The 20,555-nt window shown below is 39.1% G+C and overlaps 1 protein-coding gene across 2 annotated transcripts in view; it reads left to right on the forward strand.

Annotated features, from left to right (window-relative positions):
- Positions 1–266: 266 nt before the first annotated feature.
- The window catches only part of slc6a6b (solute carrier family 6 member 6b), a 37,271-nt gene continuing 16,982 nt past the window's right edge, over positions 267–20,555 (forward strand). The window contains exons 1-10 of one of the 2 annotated variants that reach the window (XM_056448131.1): positions 267–453; positions 7,257–7,486; positions 9,013–9,147; positions 10,609–10,843; positions 12,434–12,566; positions 13,434–13,568; positions 14,172–14,275; positions 14,391–14,515; positions 17,762–17,874; positions 18,543–18,680. In XM_056448131.1, coding sequence (XP_056304106.1) covers positions 7,258–7,486; positions 9,013–9,147; positions 10,609–10,843; positions 12,434–12,566; positions 13,434–13,568; positions 14,172–14,275; positions 14,391–14,515; positions 17,762–17,874; positions 18,543–18,680 — 1,347 coding nt within the window. In that variant the 5' untranslated portion in view covers positions 267–453; position 7,257. Of the gene's footprint in view, positions 454–4,605; positions 4,760–7,256; positions 7,487–9,012; positions 9,148–10,608; positions 10,844–12,433; positions 12,567–13,433; positions 13,569–14,171; positions 14,276–14,390; positions 14,516–17,761; positions 17,875–18,542; positions 18,681–20,555 lie in introns of those variants that run through there. The other variant, XM_056448130.1, reaches the window with a different exon arrangement.

Raw genomic sequence — 20,555 nt, forward strand, 5'->3', positions numbered from 1 at the left:
TTGTCTGTTCATTTGACCATTAGTTTTGTGTTTAATTAAGTTACCTATGTGCCTGCACTATGTCTGTGTTTTCTACACTGGTTATGATTCTATACCTGAATTGGCCTTTTATACGTGTATTACAAAGAGAGTTTTCTTGAGGCAGAAGTATTGAGGCTGTAGCGCCACTGTTCGCCAGAGGCGGCGCTGTGGAGCGCAGACTGACAGACGAGGCGCGCTTTTCTGAACACAGGAAGCGGCCGCTTTAAGAAGACGCGCTGCTGCCGCGAATAGGAGGCAGGCCGGTGTTTTTCCACAACTGATGTCTAATGGTCACCCATGTTGAGAGACAAAGGTCAGAAAAAAGCTCATAAACTAAATTTACCGCTGCTGCTGTTATTCAGCAGCCAACCGCCGCACAATACAGAAGGGACAAGACCGTTTCAAAGGAATTAAAGGAAATAAACAGTAAAGGTAAGGTTATTTCAACTGTTTGCTCCTTGTATTGAGACTAATACACAGATGCGAGAACAAATACGCTTTTATTAGATTTTTTTTGTTCATTTAAGAATGTTTTCAGACATCACTTAAGAAATTAAACATCTTGTTTTAGTTGTCATTACATGCTCAAGTGAGTTTGACAAGACATCCAGGAAGTACTTGAACAGTTTAACGTTATCTAGATGTTTTGTCACGTTATGATTTCAAAACTGCTATCTAAAATACTGCAGCACTGCTAACATATATATATATATATATATATATATATATATATATATATATATATATATATATATATATATATATATATATATAAGTCTCATTCATTTTATAATGATTTGACAGCCTATTTAAACCCATAAGGAGAAAGAGCTCATGCGTTAGCGTTGATGCTGTCACTTGTCATTGAGTTTCTCGCACTCCCACCCCAGACAAATATAACCGAGTGCTGACTGCATGGAGTTAAGAATAGACAGCCTGATGGAAATCAGTCTCACAGAGGACTTTAAAACACGGGTTTTACCTGATATTCACCTCAGAAGAACGAATTAACGGATTTGATACTATAAATGAGCAATTCTCGTTCACAAAGATGCAGCTTCACAGAGAAGCGCGTCAACAACCTGTTGGATGCGTTTTGAAGAAAAAAAAGCGAATTTTCGAAAAATGTTTGCAATTCTTACGCCTTCTAATAAGTAGTGGGATGCTGGTTTTGTGACGTTGTTCTTGCACGCAGTTCACGCAAGGACGCGTTCATATCAGAAGTGAAACGAAACGGAACTGGCGTTTAAAGTATAAGGCGTTTAAAGTGATTATAATAATAACGTAATGTTTTCCCGTGTAAACGCGTGTTTGTCTGTAAGCTCCTCGTCTATAAACGGCAAGTAAAATAAATAAATAAATAAATAAATAAATAAAAACTCGTCACACAAAAAGGATAACTTAACACATCATGCTAACCAACGGGATGCTTTTCGCTTGGACCAGCATCCTAACAGATAAACTGACAGAAATTACACCGCAAGGAGGACTCTCGCAGACAAGTTCACCTCGTCTTGTTCCCTACTTAGGGTTATGCGGAAGTCAAGCGGCTCTCTAGCTGTCTAGAGCCCTCATCAAACAAACACTACACAGGATACAGAGTTTAGGTTTCTGTACACAAGCCAGCTTGCATACCTAGCTCACAGATAAGAGCAACAGTCAGTAGGTATTTGGGACAGATGCCATTCTCTTAGAATGGAAGTTATTCAGTCTGTTGTCTTTATCTTGAAGGCTATAAAATGGACCACAAATATGAGCCTATCAGCTCATTTTTAATTGATGTCAATAAATGTCACAAAGCCTCTGCCTAAATACCTCTGGCCAGAATTTGGTTTAGACTTTGAACTCTTTTCCTGCTTGTTTTTCTCTCTCTTTCTCTCTTTGAAATAATTACTAAGCCAAATTTCCAGTGTGGATGCCAAAATTGTTATTTAGTGCAATTTTTCTAGCGAACTCAAGTTGAAGTTTTGAATGCTTCACTGTGTTCACTGATTTGTTATTATGTTATTATCATGCAATAATAATAAATGATAATACCGTCTCATCCTTTTACCACTAATAAATCTTAAGGATGCCACACTGTGAAAGCTACACATTTATAAAGTTGTCCACAATCATTTTCGCTGCAGTTATTTGGCTGTTTTTGGCTTCCCTGCTTGTTAATTTGGTCTGGTGACAAATATTTCGCTTGAACAAACATGACATTTTAATAGTCGTTAATACACAAGGGTTAAAGTTCTTGGTGGACACTGGAGACTGATGACAGAAAACTGATCTGCTCTGGCTAGATTTTACTGACAAGTCTGAGCAATTGACTTAATTTATGGCATAAACCTTGAGGGGCTAAATTATGGTTTTTATGTTTTGGATACAAGACAGATCAAAACAAATAATGCTTTTGAAGCTAAATAAATGTTGGGATAGTAACAATATCAATATGCAGCAATGAGTGTGCTTGCATGCAACTTCTTAAACTGATTTTGCTCAATACGCAACAATGCATGTGGCCATTTAAACCCAATTCTCTTGATCAGAATATGGTCATGAATGGCATAAAATAATCAGCACAGGTAGATTTTTGTCCGATACTGCAAATTTGACAACATGCAAACACCTTAACCTGTGTTTTGTCTCTCTATTTTTTATCTCTATAACATGCTATAAAATATATATGTATATATTACATACTATAAAAAATATATATGTATGTATTTTGTCCAGCCACAGGACAAATATTACTATTTTTCCCTTAAGAAAAAGTATTTTAACGCTGATTTAGCATCAAAAATTGCATAAAATATAACTATTAGCTAGAAAAATACAATTTTACAATTAACTATAAGCTAAAATATAACAATTTAACTAGTAAGTACAATACATCAACACATGTTACCTGGTGTATTTACATTATCAGGTTATTGGTTTGTTGCATGCAAACCGGTAAAGCGTGTTATTTTAGGACAGCATACTTGTATGTATGTATGTCTTTACAGTAAGATAAACATGCAAGCCTACAGTGAATACCATTTAATTATCAAACACCGTCTTAGGTTTCCTTATAGTGGTGTCTAACATTGCCTCTCCAAGAACTGACAATATTTACTTAGATTTTCTCTTAATTATATTTCATAGCCAACATAATGACCCTGAATCCACAGAGACAAGTTTTGTGTTTGTTTGTGTTGTCATGTACAATAAAGCACGGCTATTAAACTTGATCCAAGGAGCGCTATGGGACTGCAAGGGGGTGCTTTGGGGTCAGTTGAATAATAATCGTAAATGGGACTACCTCGTCAACTGTTCCACCTTGGGAGCCCAGTGACACGACGCAAATATAAGTGTCTTGACCTTCAGCAATTAGTGGACTAGCACAATGCATCACGTCATAGATCGTGCACAAGTTAAAGGGGTTTAAACTCCGCTGTTAACAACTGACATTTAATGTTCATGACATTTACTGTTCATAACGTTTCATGCATCAACTGCTTTATTGTGAAGTTTACATGCACAGTTAAGGGTGTGCTTCTAATGCTCTGATCTCAGTTTATGTGCTGGAACGAGTGCGTAAAGATGGGAATTTAATGTGAGAGCACTCAGGAAACGTACATGGGTCTAAAATAGGGACAGTTACATAATGAGCCAAGTGCCTCGTGCTGACCTGAAGCCTTCCTCGATAGTCAAGACTATGAAGCGACCATTCCTGCCTTTCAGCTAGATGATAAAGTTGATGGCCAAACAAGCCTTTGACAGCCACAGGCTATGAGATGCACAGATGCGGAAGAACAGATCACTTCCATTTAGGGTGCTATACCAATTAATTGAGGATTCAGGAGTTAAGCCTCTCCTTCTTCTACTGAAGGAAAGTATTTGATATTGTGCACCAGCTCTCAGCTGTTGTTCCAAAATGGGAATCAGACAAAACTAGTCAGTGTCTCAAAGTAGGCTGTATGAGTCAAAATTGTCACCACATTCCAGCAGTGTGTGCCATTTTTAGACCTTTTAGAACCAGCCGATTCTTTGTTTTGTAGTTGCCTGATCCAAAATTTCTATACAAAATGGTCCTGCAAGCACAAATTGCCATTGTCCCATTATCAAGGCTGTTCTGCCAAAGGCAAAAGGCAGAGGAGAACCAGTCATACAATAGCCTTTTGTTACTTGCCACATTTAGCCCTATGCAAATGCACTAGGCCTTGTGTTTGCTTCACTACTGACCGGAATCTAATTCAGATTTGTCAGTCAGACAATTATTGTCCTCCTTTTTCAAAAAAAGCCCCTAATTATACCTTGAGTCCTTTGACTACTTGGTAAAGCATGCTCATCTAAGCTGCTGGTCTTGAAAGGAAAAGCTATTAATGGCAGGAGGCTCGACAACAGTCTGGAAACCATCAGCTGTTCAAGTGAAATGCAGCTGAGGTGTGGATTGCTGTCCACATGCTCTTGTTTGTCGCGTCTGTGGCTCAGGTTGCCACAAGTGGATGGCGCACATGCAAAGATAAATAGTTTCAGATAGACCTCTGACGCTTTCTGGGGAGTGGAAATTTACCATCGAGCCGACTGCTGCACAGGTTATCCTCTGTGACCAATCTACTGATTACTTTTAATTGTCTTAGTCTGTGGGCGGGTCGCGGTGTCACCTCGGCTTACACTGAGCTCTGGAGAGATTGAGGCCGTGTGGTCAGAGGTATGGTGTCTGCTGAGAGAACAACATAAACCTATTGGATTCAGCCATGAAGGACATGTAAGTGAAAGGCAGTTCTTGAATTGAGAGATTGTTTGGTAGTTTTTATTTGGAAAGTCGTCAAAGTCGTTGGTGTTTGTAGTTAGGTTTGTAAAGGTAAATATTTAATGTTGTGCGATTATATTGTCAAAAATTATTGCGATATTTAATATTATTGTCATTTTAAGACTATCTTATGCCTCTTTGTATAGGACCATACAACATCACGATGGTGCAAATAGGCATACACCATTTATAATTCTATAATTTAAATAAAATACATACATCTCCTAATATAAACTTTTGACACTGGTGATGTACATTATAAATATCCAATAAATTGCGTTTTCATCAATTTACTTATATATTTTGCACATTTATTTTTTGCGCCATTCTTTTTTTCGGGAAGTTGACTACGACTTCTTACAATCCGTCAGTAGTTTTCAGCAAATTTTAAAAACCTGTCGGTAATATTTGATGGCAGAGTCTGCGCAATCAGCTAAAATGTTGGTGACTTTTAATGTAAACATGATGTATTACACGATAAGTTGATAGTCAGTGTCTCAAAGTAAGCTGTAAAATTATCAAAACATTCATCAAAATTCAACATTAGTCAAAATTGTCACCACATTCCAGCAGTGTGTGCCATTTTTATGCATTTTAGCACCATCAGATCCTTTGTTCTGGACTTGCATGATCCAAAATTTCTAAATAAAACAATCAAAATGTTGGTGACTTTTAATGTAAACATGTATTGCGTGTTTAGCTGATATAATGACTATTGTGACAAACCGATTTGCAGTTAGGTTTGAATAATAGATGCTATGTTAGAAATGTTTTAAAACTGAACAGTATTTACAATATATTTATATTACTTTGTATATGTTGTATATTTATATTAGCTATATATTATACGGCAGTTTAGTTTAAATCAAACCAATAAGGCACCTACAAGATGAGTCATGTTTTTTAAACCCAATAGTTTGCTTGCTTTGACTCCCGGCCAGTGACGTTTTCATCATAGTGTTTTGAGTGGAAATGGAAAGTGTCTAGAGGATTTCGCTCTGGTTATGTAACAGAACGTGTTTGAGTTGTAGTGAGCTCCTAAGCTTTTGAAGTACACAGATTTAACCTACAGTACCTCAAGAGGATGATGGTAATTTCTTGAACTTTTTAGACATATCTAAGTGCTTTTAGCTATTGAATAACTGTGCCAAAATCAGAGATATAACAGAGATGCTTCCATTACATGGAAACCATTTAGTGTTGTAAAAATAACACTTAACTTCTCAAAGTATTACCAACCTTAAGACATCCGAATACCATTTAAACATTGTTAAATTGCTGTCCGGAAAACAGCTACAGATTATATTGGAAGTCCTGGCCTGCCGCCACACTAATTAACATGTTTATTAAGGCGTGTGTTTAGTAAAGCAACGGAAAAGAGAATACACATGTATTTACTGATTGTCAAACACGCCGAGGATTTTTCCCCCTCTTTTTCAGTCTCCTTGAGAGCAGTGGAAAAAAATAAGCAGACTTGTGTTGAAGAAAACGGCCTCACAGTGGGGCTATAGTTTGTTCAAGCATTGCCAAGCTGTGAGGGAGTCTGGAATGGGTAGAGATGTTGGAGCTGACTTTGGTATCTTACTCTGTGGGATTCATCTTAGGGGCTCCATGGCAAGTTTGGCTCGTGCTTTGAAACAGAAGACGCCATGCCTGACATAATTACTCCATCCTCTGAATAGAATTCTGACAGTGTAAACAGTGTGTTAGTTAAAGAAAACATGGTTCGGATAAACACATAGAAGGTTCTGCAGCAAAAGCGCAGTAAATGAATTAAGTCGTTTTTATTAAATCGGCTTTCATTTATGTGCGTGACTGCTTTCGGGTTTTCTTGCAAGACGTAACGTGATGTATTACAGGCTATTTATACATTGGGACCTGATTCGATTAGTCCTGTTCCACAGTAATGTCAAATATAAATAAAAACGACTAAAGGACTTTCTTTGAAAACAGAACCTGCGTCAGTATTGATTTCATGCTGACTCCAAACTTGTTTGTGTTAAATGCTGATGTGTTTTCTTACTCATGGGCTATTGTGGTTATATTTTAGCATCATTTTGTGTTGACTACAGACACGCTTCACAAGCAGCAAAGAGAGCAACGATTCTTATCAGTTTAAAAGCTACATTTATTATGCTATTAGTGTAGCTAGGTTATTGTACCAAGTATCAAGACAATCTTAAAACAGTGCTTGCAGTTATGCCATACATGAAGACTTCCTGTGATCAAACCACACAAAGCCGCTGCTACTTTAATCACGTTAACCATCACATTATCCTCTTGTGTAAACATTTCTCAGGCCTTGCAAAGCGACTGCTCTAAATTAACTATGCATGTTTGTCCCAGTTATAAATGTTTTAGAAAACAGAATGCTATGTGATCTTCTTGACGTCTGAACCTAAGGCCTTTGGGGTTCATTCAAGGATTTTGACCCTTTGTTCTCGTCTTTTAGCATGGCTCAGAAGGAGAAACTCCAGTGTCTAAAGGACTTCCACAAAGACATTCTGAAACCGTCCCCGGGAAAGAGCCCGGGCACGAGGCCGGAGGATGAAGCTGAAGGAAAACACCCCCAAAGGGAAAAGTGGGCTAGCAAGCTTGACTTTCTTCTGTCAGTCGCCGGGGGTTTCGTTGGTTTAGGCAACGTTTGGCGGTTCCCGTACCTCTGCTACAAGAATGGCGGAGGTAAGTATATTGTTGATACTTTTGGACTTTGACCACCAAAGCGACAGTTGTAATTTTGTTTAATCAGCTCTACAGGACACAAACGGGATAAATAAAAATGGTCATCATTTACTCATCATTTGATTAAGTAGGACAAACAACACTGTAAAAACAATTTCTTACTTTAAAAAAAGAGAGAAAAACCACTGCATTAAAAGCAACAAGTTGACTTTAATAAAAAAGTGAGTAAACTCATCATAACTCAGAACTGTTAAGTTACTTATATTTTATAATTATGCACTTAGTTCATTTACTTCATTTTAAAGGAACACTCAATTTTTTGGGTAATAGGCTCAATTTTACAGTTACTGTTACAGTTAAACAGTTAACTTTTACCATTTTTAATTCATTCCGCAATCTTTCTAAACGTGTTTAGCTTACCCTAGCATTGAATTGACTATTAGCATCTTGCACAAAACGGGTCTCTTAATTATGTTGCCGAATAAGAGTATAGTTCCTAAACATATTGGCCTGGAAAATTTATTTTCCGCTAGTCGTAGTGCAGAGCTACAGAAGAGTCAAGTTTTAAATCGGGAATTTTTATTTTTTATTATTTTTTTTTTAAGGCATATGCTAATGGTCTTCTCCAATTCAATGATTTATGCTAAATTAAGCTAGAAGTGCTCTTGCCAGACCCATCGATCCACTAAATCAGGCGTGCCCAAACTTGGTCCTGGAGGGCCAGTGTTCTGCCTATTTTAGTTCTAACTCAAATTAGACACACCTGAATCGGCTATTTAAGCTCTTTCTAGGTATACTTGAAACTTCCATACAGGTGTGTTGAAGGAAGTTGGAGCTAAACTATTCAGGACACCGGCCCTCCAAGTTTACACTAAATGGATACAAAAAATGGTAAAACTCAACTGTTTAACTCTAGGTGACTTCTAAAATGAGCCTATTTGCAAAAAGTAGAGTGTTCTTTATAGGGCAAAGAGTTTACTTACTGTTTTAAGTTAACTAGTAACTTTTTAAAGTGAAGAAGTTATCGAGTTGTTCAAGTCTGTACGACTCTTTACGCTATTCCACATTTTTCATTATCATATGAAAGTGTGTGATAAAAGGACTCTTGTTTTAGCTCATGGTATGGGCTATCATGTGACCCATGAGCAATGACAATGCATTTTCAATCAAATACATGGACAATTGATATTCAAGACCATTTTTATGGTGCTTCTTTGGAGTTTGATGGTACGAGTAAGAGACATTCTTTCTAAAAGGCTTTATTATTAATACACTCTCAGATTAGCAAATACACCTCAGAGATCTTCCATTTAAAGTATTTTCAAAAAGAGAATCCTTCGATCTTCCACATACTTCACAACGCAACAACAGAAGTACAAAAAAAAAAAAGAATAACAATGTGAAATCACTGTCAAAGCATTAGACTTGTTGAACTCCATGAGAAATAGGAGTTGAACACTAATCCAGCTGGTAAATGATCATAATAGTTGACAGAATTAAATGAATGTTCTCTTGGCTCCATTTAGGTGCTTTTCTCATCCCATACTTCATTTTCCTGTTCGGCGGAGGACTGCCCGTGTTCTTCCTGGAGGTGGCTCTTGGTCAGTTCACCTCTGAGGGAGGAATCACCTGTTGGGAGAAACTTTGTCCCATATTTACAGGTGAGATTCAAGGATCTCTTTGCTGAAAAATAAGTTAAATAATAAAATGTTAGTGACTAATTCTCACTATGAATTTGTGGCTCATTTCCTGTCTATTGTTAAGATATTGGCTGTATAAGAAATCCAACCCAATACCTAAACAAAACTACTACCTTTATAACTACTGTAATAAATAGCAGCAAGTTAGGCAATTATTGAGCTAAAAGGCATAGTTTATGGTTTGTTAATAGATAGAATTGTACCTTAAAATACAGTTTGACAATTAAAACAATCACTCTTTCGTCAGTGCTTTTTTAAAAATAGCTGTCAATGGAGAACCATACAATATTTTTTCGCTGCCAGAGGGTGTAATTACAGGATCTACCAGTAGGGGAAGATGGGGCCATGGGAGCCACCCTGACCCCTTTGCTAAGGACACAGGGTGAGAGGTGTGTCACAGATACCACCAGCTGTATCTGAAGATAGGCTCTGCGACACAGGTTTCATCTGGGGTGTCTGATAGGAAATTCATATTAAATGCCATATCGGGAAAAAAAGAAGAAGAAGCACTTCAACACGAACTCATGACCGAGTTCAAGTTCTGGTCAAGTTTGATAAAATAGATTATTTCTATATAGGTGACAGCTTTGCAATGCTGAGTGAAATGGAAACATGTTAAAGCAGCCTGCATTGGTGTATTTTAATGTAAGCAGTCTGTTAATTGCAGGCTGTCTTCTTTCAACTCTAGGGACTTATAGTAGTTTCATTTTCAGGCTAGTAGAGGCAGGGTCACATCAGCAGCTGTCACTCTGTGCATTGCTAAAACAGGGTGCTGCTTATGAACAGTAGCTTGCATAACTGGACACCTCTTCAGCTTGTGTGGTGAACTGACTGATGCGGAGGTCTAATGATCAGAAAGTTGGTGGTTTGTGCCCCACTGTTGTACCCTTAAAAAGGCACCAAAACCAAGATTGATTCAGTGGAATTGCCCAGCTTATTGCTCCAGCAAAATATGTTATATAAGAGAGCATTTCAAACCTCACAATAATGTCTTCTGACCACAGATTCTGCAAATTCATTACTTATTTAAACAGAGTTTACTAATGAACAATCATTAAATCCAAAGTGTTGAATTACTCAAATCCCTCTGCCAGTGAATGAGGTGACAGATTTGGTCTGTTTTGCTTTCCAGTCAATCTGGCCAACATTGATTTACACAAGATCAGACTCTGAACCAGTGTCTTACATCATTTTCCTCCAACCTTGGACAAGATTTTTCTATGTTTAAATGGCAAGGACAAGAAGGTCTTAAATAAATTTGTGACTTATTTAACCATTCTCACGCTCTGCTGGAGCACAACTTATTTCATTGCTTTCATTAAGGTTATAATAAAATAACACAATGATCACAATGATCTACCACACACTGAGGCAGGTCAGCATGGCATTGGCTTAATGTCGGCACTCCTGTGTTTGTACCAGGTATTGGCTATGCATCCATCGTGATCGTTTCTCTGCTGAACATCTACTACATTGTGATCCTGGCCTGGGGCTTGTACTACCTGTTCCAGTGCTTTCAGCCTGAGCTCCCCTGGGCAAGCTGCAACAACAAGTGGAACACTGAAAACTGTGTTGAGGATACTCTCCGCAGGAACAAGACACTCTGGGCAGCTGCGAACGCCACTAACTTCACTTCCCCCGTCACTGAGTTCTGGGAGTAAGTATTTGTCCACCAAGTACACATTTGTAAGTCATCCCGAAAAGTTGTGGAGTTATGAACTAAAGACATTGCCACATTTATTAATACAGTTGTCCTCTATTACTTTAAATAACTTTGGAGCTCATACCCCATTTGATGACCATGGTTTCAGCCAAAAATGGAATGTTTTATGCATTTTTTTAAAAGTGGGTTTTTGAAAACTCTATTCCTATTGTTTCTGTGTAAAAACCCAATATGGGAATCTTTGAAAATGGTGACTTCATGCTTGTGTGAAGCATGTCTTGAGTATGTAGTCATTAGAGCTTTAGCAAAAAGTTGTTTAAGAAATCAGATCTACATTGATTCTTAAATTAACAAAATACAATCGCTGTTCTTTCTGTTCAATTTGCTATTCTTAAGCATAATTTTTACCAGCTGATGGCACTTTAGGCTAGTATTTAACTGTGCACTAAAATGTTCATGAGGAAGAGTGTTTGTGTCTTTGAGTCATGTTAGATGGATTTTATGTCACAAGGGAATTGTAAACACAAATCACTATAAACACTCTTGTAGAGTCTTCTTAACCCAGGGTAGGCAAATTTGGTCACTGAGAACCACAGTCCTGTAGAGTTCAACACCTACCCTAATCAAACAGATCTGAACAATGTAACAACAAAATTCCACCTGAATTTTTATCAAGGCCAAATCAAACTCTGTGGGACTGCAACTCTCTAGGACCTGCATCAAGGATCGTGATCTTGGATCTGGGACCTAGACCAGAGGTCACCAAACTTGGTTCTGATGGTCCTGCAGAGTTTAGTCCCACCATTCACACAAGCCTGGAAGCCTAAACTAGTTACACCTGGATTAGCTTGTTCAGGTGTAATTAATTAGTGTTGGATCTAAACTTTTCAGGACACCGGCCCTACATGACCAAGTGTGGTGACCCCTGATCTAGACCATTGTTAGATTGCCTTAGATGAGGGTCGGAGTAAGACTCTGCAGGACAATAATCCCTCAGGACTAAAGTTGCTCATCCCTGGTCTAGATCTTTTTTTTTTTTTTTCTGATACACATTTTTTCTAGAGCTTTGCTCCAAACTTTGTTATAAAAACCTGAATGTCTTCAGAATCCAGGTGCAGTAGGTATGTTAGAACAGACTAAAGCTAAATTCTGCATGAAAAGTAGCCTTCTAGGATCAGGAATGAATGGCCCTGATCTAAAAGACATTAAGCCTATATCAGGTTTATCTAACTTCTTAAGAGCTACCATACTGCAGAGTTTAGCTACAAGCTTAATCTAACCTGACCCATCTAATAAAGGTGTTCGGAATTACTTGAAAATTAAAGACAGGCAATAAACATAGTTGAGAACTAAGTCTTCAGGAAGGTGGCCCTTCAGTATCAGAGTTGGCTACCTCAGTTCTGTAATGATTAAGCTGTTGTTCTGGTACATTTTCCTCTGTTGAGAATGAATTTGTCATGGCAAATTGAATGCTTTGATTGACTGTATTTGATTACATGTAGTTGTTTATCTGAATTATAGCTTCATAAACACCCCCATGGGCTTCAGAGTGTCTCACCAGCAAACTTTTTTTTTTCACCACAGGCGAAATGTTCTCAGCATCTCAGATGGTATCGAGCAGGTGGGTCATGTTAAATGGGATCTGGCTCTCTGTCTGCTCGCTATGTGGGTCATCTGTTTCTTCTGTATCTGGAAAGGTGTTAAGTCCACTGGGAAGGTAAGCTTGGTTGCATTACATGATTTCTTTTCAACCTCAGTCAGTTAATTTAAGAACTACTAATATTAGTTTTTACAGTGTCATTAGAGTTATAAGTAGCTAGGGAGATTTGAATGTTACTTTAGCCAGTGTTGTCAACATATAACAGGTGTTCCTTGGTGATTATCAGCAAGGGAAGCTCTAGCATAATAGCATTAATAGAGACTGTAGTATCAATCAGTAGACCTCTTTTCTGGACTTGTGCACACTTTACTCTCATAATGCAGTTGTGGGTTGTTGTTTCAGCCAAGACATTGTCACATTAAGTTGTTCTCTTTCTACTTTATCTACTTTAAGACATTCCTCTTTACACAATAACAGCTGATTCATGCTGCCCAAATAATACATAAATCCAACACAATTCAGCAATGTTTGGAATTTGATTTGTTGAGTTATTATAATCTCGTCTTTCCTACACTTTTTTTTGTAAATGTGATAATAACAGTAGTATTCATTTACTTTTTTGAGACACATGGCTGCTTTAAATCTACTTGAAAATAAATAAAGTTTTGACTTTCAACATTGTGTTCAAAATACAATTTCCAGCCAAACCAAACATTACAAGATGGGAGGAAAACAGCACATTATTTCCTCACTGTCTGACCAAAAATCACATTGAGTCAGAGAAGTTAATCTGTAAATTGCATGTTAGCCTAGGAAACTGTTGAATGGTGTCATTTCAGAATGTGGAAAGTTTGACATGTCTTTCAAAGACCTTGTGAAAAAGCTCTGCTTTATATTTTTGTCACATCTCAAACACAACTTAGTGAGATTTTCATAGAATGACAGCAATCAATTTGACCTCATTGTTCTGGCTTTTCTACTTAGGTTGTCTACGTCACAGCAACATTCCCATTTGTCATGTTAATTGTCCTGCTAGTACGTGGTGTCACACTTCCTGGGGCAACCGAGGGCATCAAATTTTATCTGTACCCAAATGTGACTCGCCTCGGAGACCCAGAGGTAAGATCTCATGGCTATTAACATGTCTCCTCAAGATGCTTTACAATATTACCAACTGCTGAAACTCAATTCCACAATGTCTCAAGTGCTTCTAACACATGTATTGGGTCACTATAGCCATCAGTCTTACTATAAAGACTATAATAGTTGGTTTCTGGCATAAGTTGAATGAGGCTTCAAAAGGCTACCTTGGTCAGCTAACTTTAACAGATAGACCAACTTTTGCTTGACCAAATTCAAAACATAGGTTTATGACTTGGCTACTTAACATGGATTTTTCAGCAGTAAAAGTGCTGTTTACAGTTGTGGACATAATGTAAACCAATTACCCTCCGCAACTTAAAAACAGAATAAACTTTGGATGTACAGTTTACAGACAGAAACCCAAGATGTGCAAAAGAGTCGACATAAATAAAGCTTGTGATGGCTTCGGTCAGAAAGCTACAAATCTAAACATGACATGTAGTTGTTGAAACAATTTATATTAGTCCTTAATGGTGTATACAGTTCTGAAGGACCTTCGAGAGGCAGAACCCATGCAAATATTTGAGTTTGCTCAATTCATGTTGTCAGTCAACGAATGGTTTGGTGTCTTGTGTACAGGTGTGGATTGACGCTGGGACTCAGATTTTCTTCTCTTACGCTATCTGTCTTGGAGCCATGACGTCACTGGGAAGCTACAACAAGTACAAATACAACTGCTACAGGTGGGTTTTGATACCCCGGGGGTGGGAGGTGGGCTTAGTCCAGTCAATGGGCAAAGTGGGAACACAGGGAACCTGTGTTTTAATTAACAAACTCCATGACATATGTGTGACATAGGGACTGTTTGCTGCTGGGAGGCCTGAACAGCGCTACCAGTTTTGTGTCTGGCTTCGCAATATTTTCCGTCCTGGGCTTCATGGCACAAGAGCAAGGGGTGGACATTGCCGATGTGGCAGAGTCAGGTACGAGGGTCTAGTAGCAGTGATGGTGGGCACTGCTGCTGCAAATAACATGAAAAAACTTCGGCAAAAAAATACGACAATAAAAGCCGTTTGGAGCCATTAAATAAGTTTTGGGATCTAAAGTGAACCCCTAAAATTTGGAACCTTCACCGTCACTGAGCAGATAAAAACCAAAGTGTTGATGCATAAGGCGGTCTCAGCGGGAACCGGAATTCGCTTGGAATCATCTGTAGAACCGTCAGACTGTAGAACTTAATGGAGAGAACTTTCTTGGAGTCACTGGGAACAATAAGCCCTAACCCACTAGTAATGAAGACTCAACATGTTGCTGTTCAGAACATTTTCCACTGGTGACCCTAAACCAGATGCATCTTGTGCCAAGTTCAGGATTTTTGGAGAGTTTGAATTTAAGTCCTCTAAATTCCTCGTGCAATTTGACTATTATCAAATAGCCTGTTCCTATTGGTTCCTTTTTCTAAGCTGTACATGCTATACGGCCAAAAGTATGTTGATGCCTTTATCTAATTATTGGGTTTGGCTATTTCAGCTACACTCTGAACTAACTAACAGGTGCCTAAAATGGAGCATGCAACCACAATAAAGAATAGGTTTACTGAGGCTAGTTTGGAAGAACATGACTGCCATGCATTAATCTTAGACCTGAACTCGAGCACCTTTTTGATGTCATCAACATCACCCATCACCAAATCACCCATCACCAGAGCCTGACATCACTGATGATATTGTCTGAAAGGGAGCAAATCCCCGTTCCAACATCTACAGGAACATCTTCCTAGAGGAGTAGAAGCTTGTTGTTAATGCTCATGGTTTGAAGTAAATGTTTAAATGCACATATGGGTGAGATGTTCTGGTGTCTACGTACTTTGGCCATCTAGTAGATGTCGGACAGTTCTCCACATAGCAAGGCATCTTCATGCTGCATTATGTCCTGTGGTTCAGATTCATTTTGAGCAATTCTCATGGTGAGAGAAACCAGCTGATGTCTTCATTACTTTCAGGTCCCATATTTTCCCCTTCCAAGTGTCTAGTATTCAGCATGGTTCATGTTTTGACTTCCCCTGTGGAGACTTTGGCCTAAGTATGTCTGGCTCAAGTGAGGTGCACAAAAACATCGTTATCACTTTGTTTATAAGACATACAAACCTAAACTTTACTTGAACTTCCGTGCATATCAGCACCATTTTGGTTGTATGGAGCCATGGGATCCTTGTCAGGGAGTCTTTCAGGTTTCTTCTGTTGGAAACATTTCTAAACTTTACAAATGACGAGAGCTAGAAGATTTTTTTTTCTCTTAATAGAGAAGATTTGGGGTGGTCAGTCACAGATTCATTAACCTGACTCTGCAAAAAGTGTATCTTACAGTACTTTGGCATTGATAGCATGTTACATGGATCATCTTTTGACATGATCATCAAATGATTAGCTCACATAAAAATGAAAATGCTGTTATTAATTACTCGCACTCATGTCATTTCAATCTCTTAGACCAGGGGTGCCCAAACTCAGTCCTGGAGGGCCAGTGTCCTGCAGAGTTTAGTTCTAACACCAATCAGACACACCTGAACCAGCTAATCAAGCTCTTTCTAAGCATACTAGAAACCTCCAGGCAGGTGTGTTGAAGAAAGTAGGAGCTAAACTTTGCAGGACACTGTTCCTCCAGGACAGTTTGGGCACCCCTGCTTTTACACATATTTTTGATGAAATCTGAGAGCTCGCTTATCCTCTATATACAGCAATGGTCATGAGATAATAACTTTAATAATAATAATAATTTCTTACATTGATCTAGTGCTTTTCTGGACACTCAAATCGCTTTTATACGTTGAGAGGAATCTCCTCATCCACTGCCAGTGTGCAGCATCCACCTGGACAATGCAACAGCAGCCATATTGTGCCAGACCGCACAACAAACACCATCTGATTGGTGGAGAGGAGACCGCGATGAAGCCAATTATGATATGGGGATGGTTAGGAGGCCATGATGGACCGAGGCCAGTGGGCAAATTTGGCCAGGATACTGGGGTAAAATCCCAGGATACTCTTTTTGAACGTTATCCTGGGATTTTTAACAACCACAGAGAGTCAGGACTTCTGTTTTATGTTTCATCCCAAAGACAGCACTCACTGGGCAGTATAGAGTCCTCTTCACTATACTGGGGTGTTAGGACCCACACAGACCGCAGGTTGAGTGCCTCCTGCTGGCCTCACTAACACCACTTTCTGCAGCAACCTAGCTTTCCCATGCGGGAGCCCTTACAGGTACATGCTGAACACAGCCCTGATTAGCTTCAGTGGGTAACCATGCAGAGAGCTAGCTGCCATCTCTCTCTCTCTCAGATTTCATATAAATAAGCTTACTTTGAGTTCCAAAGATGGCGACGCAGTAGGTAGTGCTGTCGCTTCACAGCAAGAAGGTCACTGGTTCGAGCCTCGGCTGGGTCAGTTGGCGTTTCTGTGTGGAGTTTGCATGTTCTCTCTGCGCTCGCGTGGGTTTCCTCCGGCAGCTCCAGTTTCCCCCACAGTCCAAAGACATGCGGTACAGGTAAATTGGGAAGGCTAAATTGGTCCGTAGTGTGTGAGTGTGAGTGAGTGTATGGTTGTTTCCCAGAGATAGGTTGCTGCTGGAAGGGCATCCGCTGCGTAAAACGTGCTGGATAAGTTGGCGAACAAAAGTATCAGGTGATTAAAATGACAAGATAGTGAGTAAATGAAAAAAATATTTTCATTGTTGGGTGAACTAATACAATAATATGCTCTCTGCCTTTATTATATATGCACTGTGCTGGTTTTTCTATTTACAGCATGTTCTGATGAACAGATTGAATCCTAAGTTTGATGTTGCAGTAATGTTAGCAAGTGGAGAAGTTTCAGTGCTGCATCCATATCTCTGACATTGTTCTATGCAGTGCTGAAAATGTTAATGAGGGAAAATTTCACACTGCTGATAAAACCTTTTCTAGATTTCCCTAAAATCCAGATGCTAATTTCACAACAAGATTCAATGAAACAGTCAATGGACTTGCAACGAACCACTGGCAGTAATTTTGCCTGGCTTGATCGCTTTGTCATGTAGATACTCACTCGATTTTTCTTTCATGTCTCCTTTTTGGTCTGTGCCGACATCTAAATGCGCTATACAACGGCATGGATCAAAGTGGGCAAATCGCTAGCCTTGCTAATTTCGCTCTCTCCCTCCCCCTCTTCCCTTTGTTCTCTTCCCTATAGGTCCTGGCTTGGCCTTCATTGCTTACCCTAAAGCTGTGACTATGATGCCACTGCCTACATTTTGGGCCATTCTTTTCTTCATCATGCTTCTGCTGTTGGGCCTCGACAGTCAGGTGAGTGTCAATCAAAAACACAAAGGTATGCTAACAGCTAGTTGTAATGGCATACAGCCTAGTGCTTTTGTTCAACCCAGTCTATAGGAAATATTTTTTATCCTACTTTCTTAAAAATGTTACCGGAATAACTCAGTAAAGAAGGTTAAGTCACAATACGCAAGTCAACATGATGACAAACTTGTAAAAACTTTTGATGGAAGCTAATGGGTCATAGCACAGTTGGAGTCCTATACTATCACATTTCCTGGTCCAGGTGAAATTGAATACTCTGCTAAATCAGTGTCCATCCACATCCAGGGAGTCCACTGACCCAGGGTGGCGTGTTTATACTCATATTAAGTATGCTTATCTAAATACTCATGCAGCTGTGCTGGATAACATTAAAGAAGTATACTGCTACTTACAGTAGATGCCTTTTACTATAGTATAGACCAGTCAAACAATAGCTGAACATTCTATATATATATATATATAGCCAATAGATTTTTAGCTCAGTCTAGTGAAATTGTAATGACAGTTACATTCTAGAGACCATTCATTCTTACTTGGAAACTTGTTTTATGCTTTATAATCATACAAAATTATTATATAATATTTACTTTTTCAGCTTGAGTCTGCAAACAAGAAACCGGTTTGTGTTGACAGTGTTTAATTTCTTTTGCCAGTTTGTCGAAGTGGAAGGGCAGATCACATCCCTAGTGGATCTGTATCCATCCTTCCTACGGAAGGGTTATCGGCGTGAAATCTTCATAGCTATTGTCTGTTTTGTGAGCTACCTGTTGGGACTTACCATGGTCACCGAGGTTAGTACAATACAAAATTTCCCTTGAAATTCAATGCAAGTTCTAAGGCCAGATTAAACAAACAACAAATTTGCGTGTACTTTTACGACAGTTTTTATGGTCAACAAATGCACTGGAATCTCAGCGAATACTTGCTTCACAGACATAAAAAATATATCCACATAAAGCTTGAAATATCTACTTTTAAAGAGCCCCTATTATACATGAAATAGGGTTATATTTTGATCGTAAGGGTCTCCAACAACAGTCTAATATGCATGCAAGGTCAAAAAACACTTTCATGGTCTTATAATATGCATTTATTTTTACCTAATTATCCCAGCGACTCCCATATGAATCGTTCAGTGATTCATTTGTTCACAAACCTCTCCTTTGCGCGAAGCTAATCTGCGCTGATTGGACCGATGACAGCCTGCTGCGATTGGTCAACACTGACAGCCTTCAGCACGAGACAGAGTGAAATGCCCAGCAGCTAATTAACAATATAAAAGTAGTCACAGTGCATACATGCTTCATAGTGTAAGGCGTGGATTTTGGTTGCCAGTGGGTGAATGTCAATACAGACGATGGACTTAAAAATACAGACGACTAACTATTTTATTGAGCAAAAACTCCAAGACCTGGGGAGGAGATCTCCTAGCCCGTCACCGTCTACCTGCTCTTTTCTCTCACACACACACACACACACACACACACACACACACGCACACGCACACACGCGCGCACACACACGCGCACACACACGCGCACACACACACGCACACACACACATTACCCTCCTTCTCAGAGGACACAACACCAAAACATTCAAAAACAGAACACCTCACCTCGAAACTGAGCTAAACTATTTTGAAACTTGACCGTTGCATGCGTGTAGGAACAGCTGACGATCCGTAAACAAAGCGGCACGCCTCGTGTTTTCAATGCGGCTTTACATGCGATATGAGAAAATAAAGAGTTAACGTTAACCGGATACTAAATACATAATTTGCAAGCTAGAGTAAACGAGGCAACAATTTTTATCGCACATACTTATACTTGTGAAACAGAGGAAGAAACTGATCCATGATACAGATGCACTGATCCATGTTCTGAAATAGTCCATCAGTAGACTTTTATGATCCTTCCTTTAAAAAACAGCCGATGAAGTCTTCTTTGCAAGTATGTAGTTTCCAGAAGCACTGCACAAGGCTGGGCTATAATGCTGAGGTATTTTTGCAAAACTGAACCTTAACCACTGACTCTTCACAGTTTCATCTTTGGGTAGAGACTGTCAATAATTTCCTTCTGAGCACAACGTGATTCATTTGACGTGTGTGTGTGTGTGTGTGTGTGTGTGTGTGTGTGTGTGTGTGTGTGTGTGTGTGTGTGTGTGTGTGTGTGTGTGTGTGTGTGTGTGTGTGTGTGTGTGTGTGTGTGTGTGTGTGTGTGCGCGCGCGCGTGTGTGTGTGTGTGTGTGTGTGTGTGGCTTTTTTTCTGTGTTAGTGGGTGGGGCCACAGGTTTCAAATCTCCTGGGTTTGCATGCGCAACTACTGTTTCATAGCCGCGTCATTGCAAAACACCTAATGACTCGTTATCAAGACGACTCATTTGAAGCACTATAAGTTGACCCTTTTTTAGATAAATAAACTGTTTTAAACACTGTACACTTACAGATTTAAGCCTTAGCTGGATATTTCACTTCACTTAGAGCTGTGTTACACACTACATGGAAGGTCATTTTCGAAAAACCCATAATATGGGGTATTTAAATGTATGTTTACACTTGAAAAAATAAGTTTTTCGGTTTTGTAATTTGTATGAAACGAACGCGAGGTACAGCCCATCCTGTCAAACGCACATTACATCACCGCAAATACTCAAATTGCCACAAA

The sequence above is a fragment of the Danio aesculapii genome, chromosome 22 (assembly GCF_903798145.1).
Source record: "Danio aesculapii chromosome 22, fDanAes4.1, whole genome shotgun sequence".
NCBI lineage: Eukaryota > Metazoa > Chordata > Actinopteri > Cypriniformes > Danionidae > Danio > Danio aesculapii.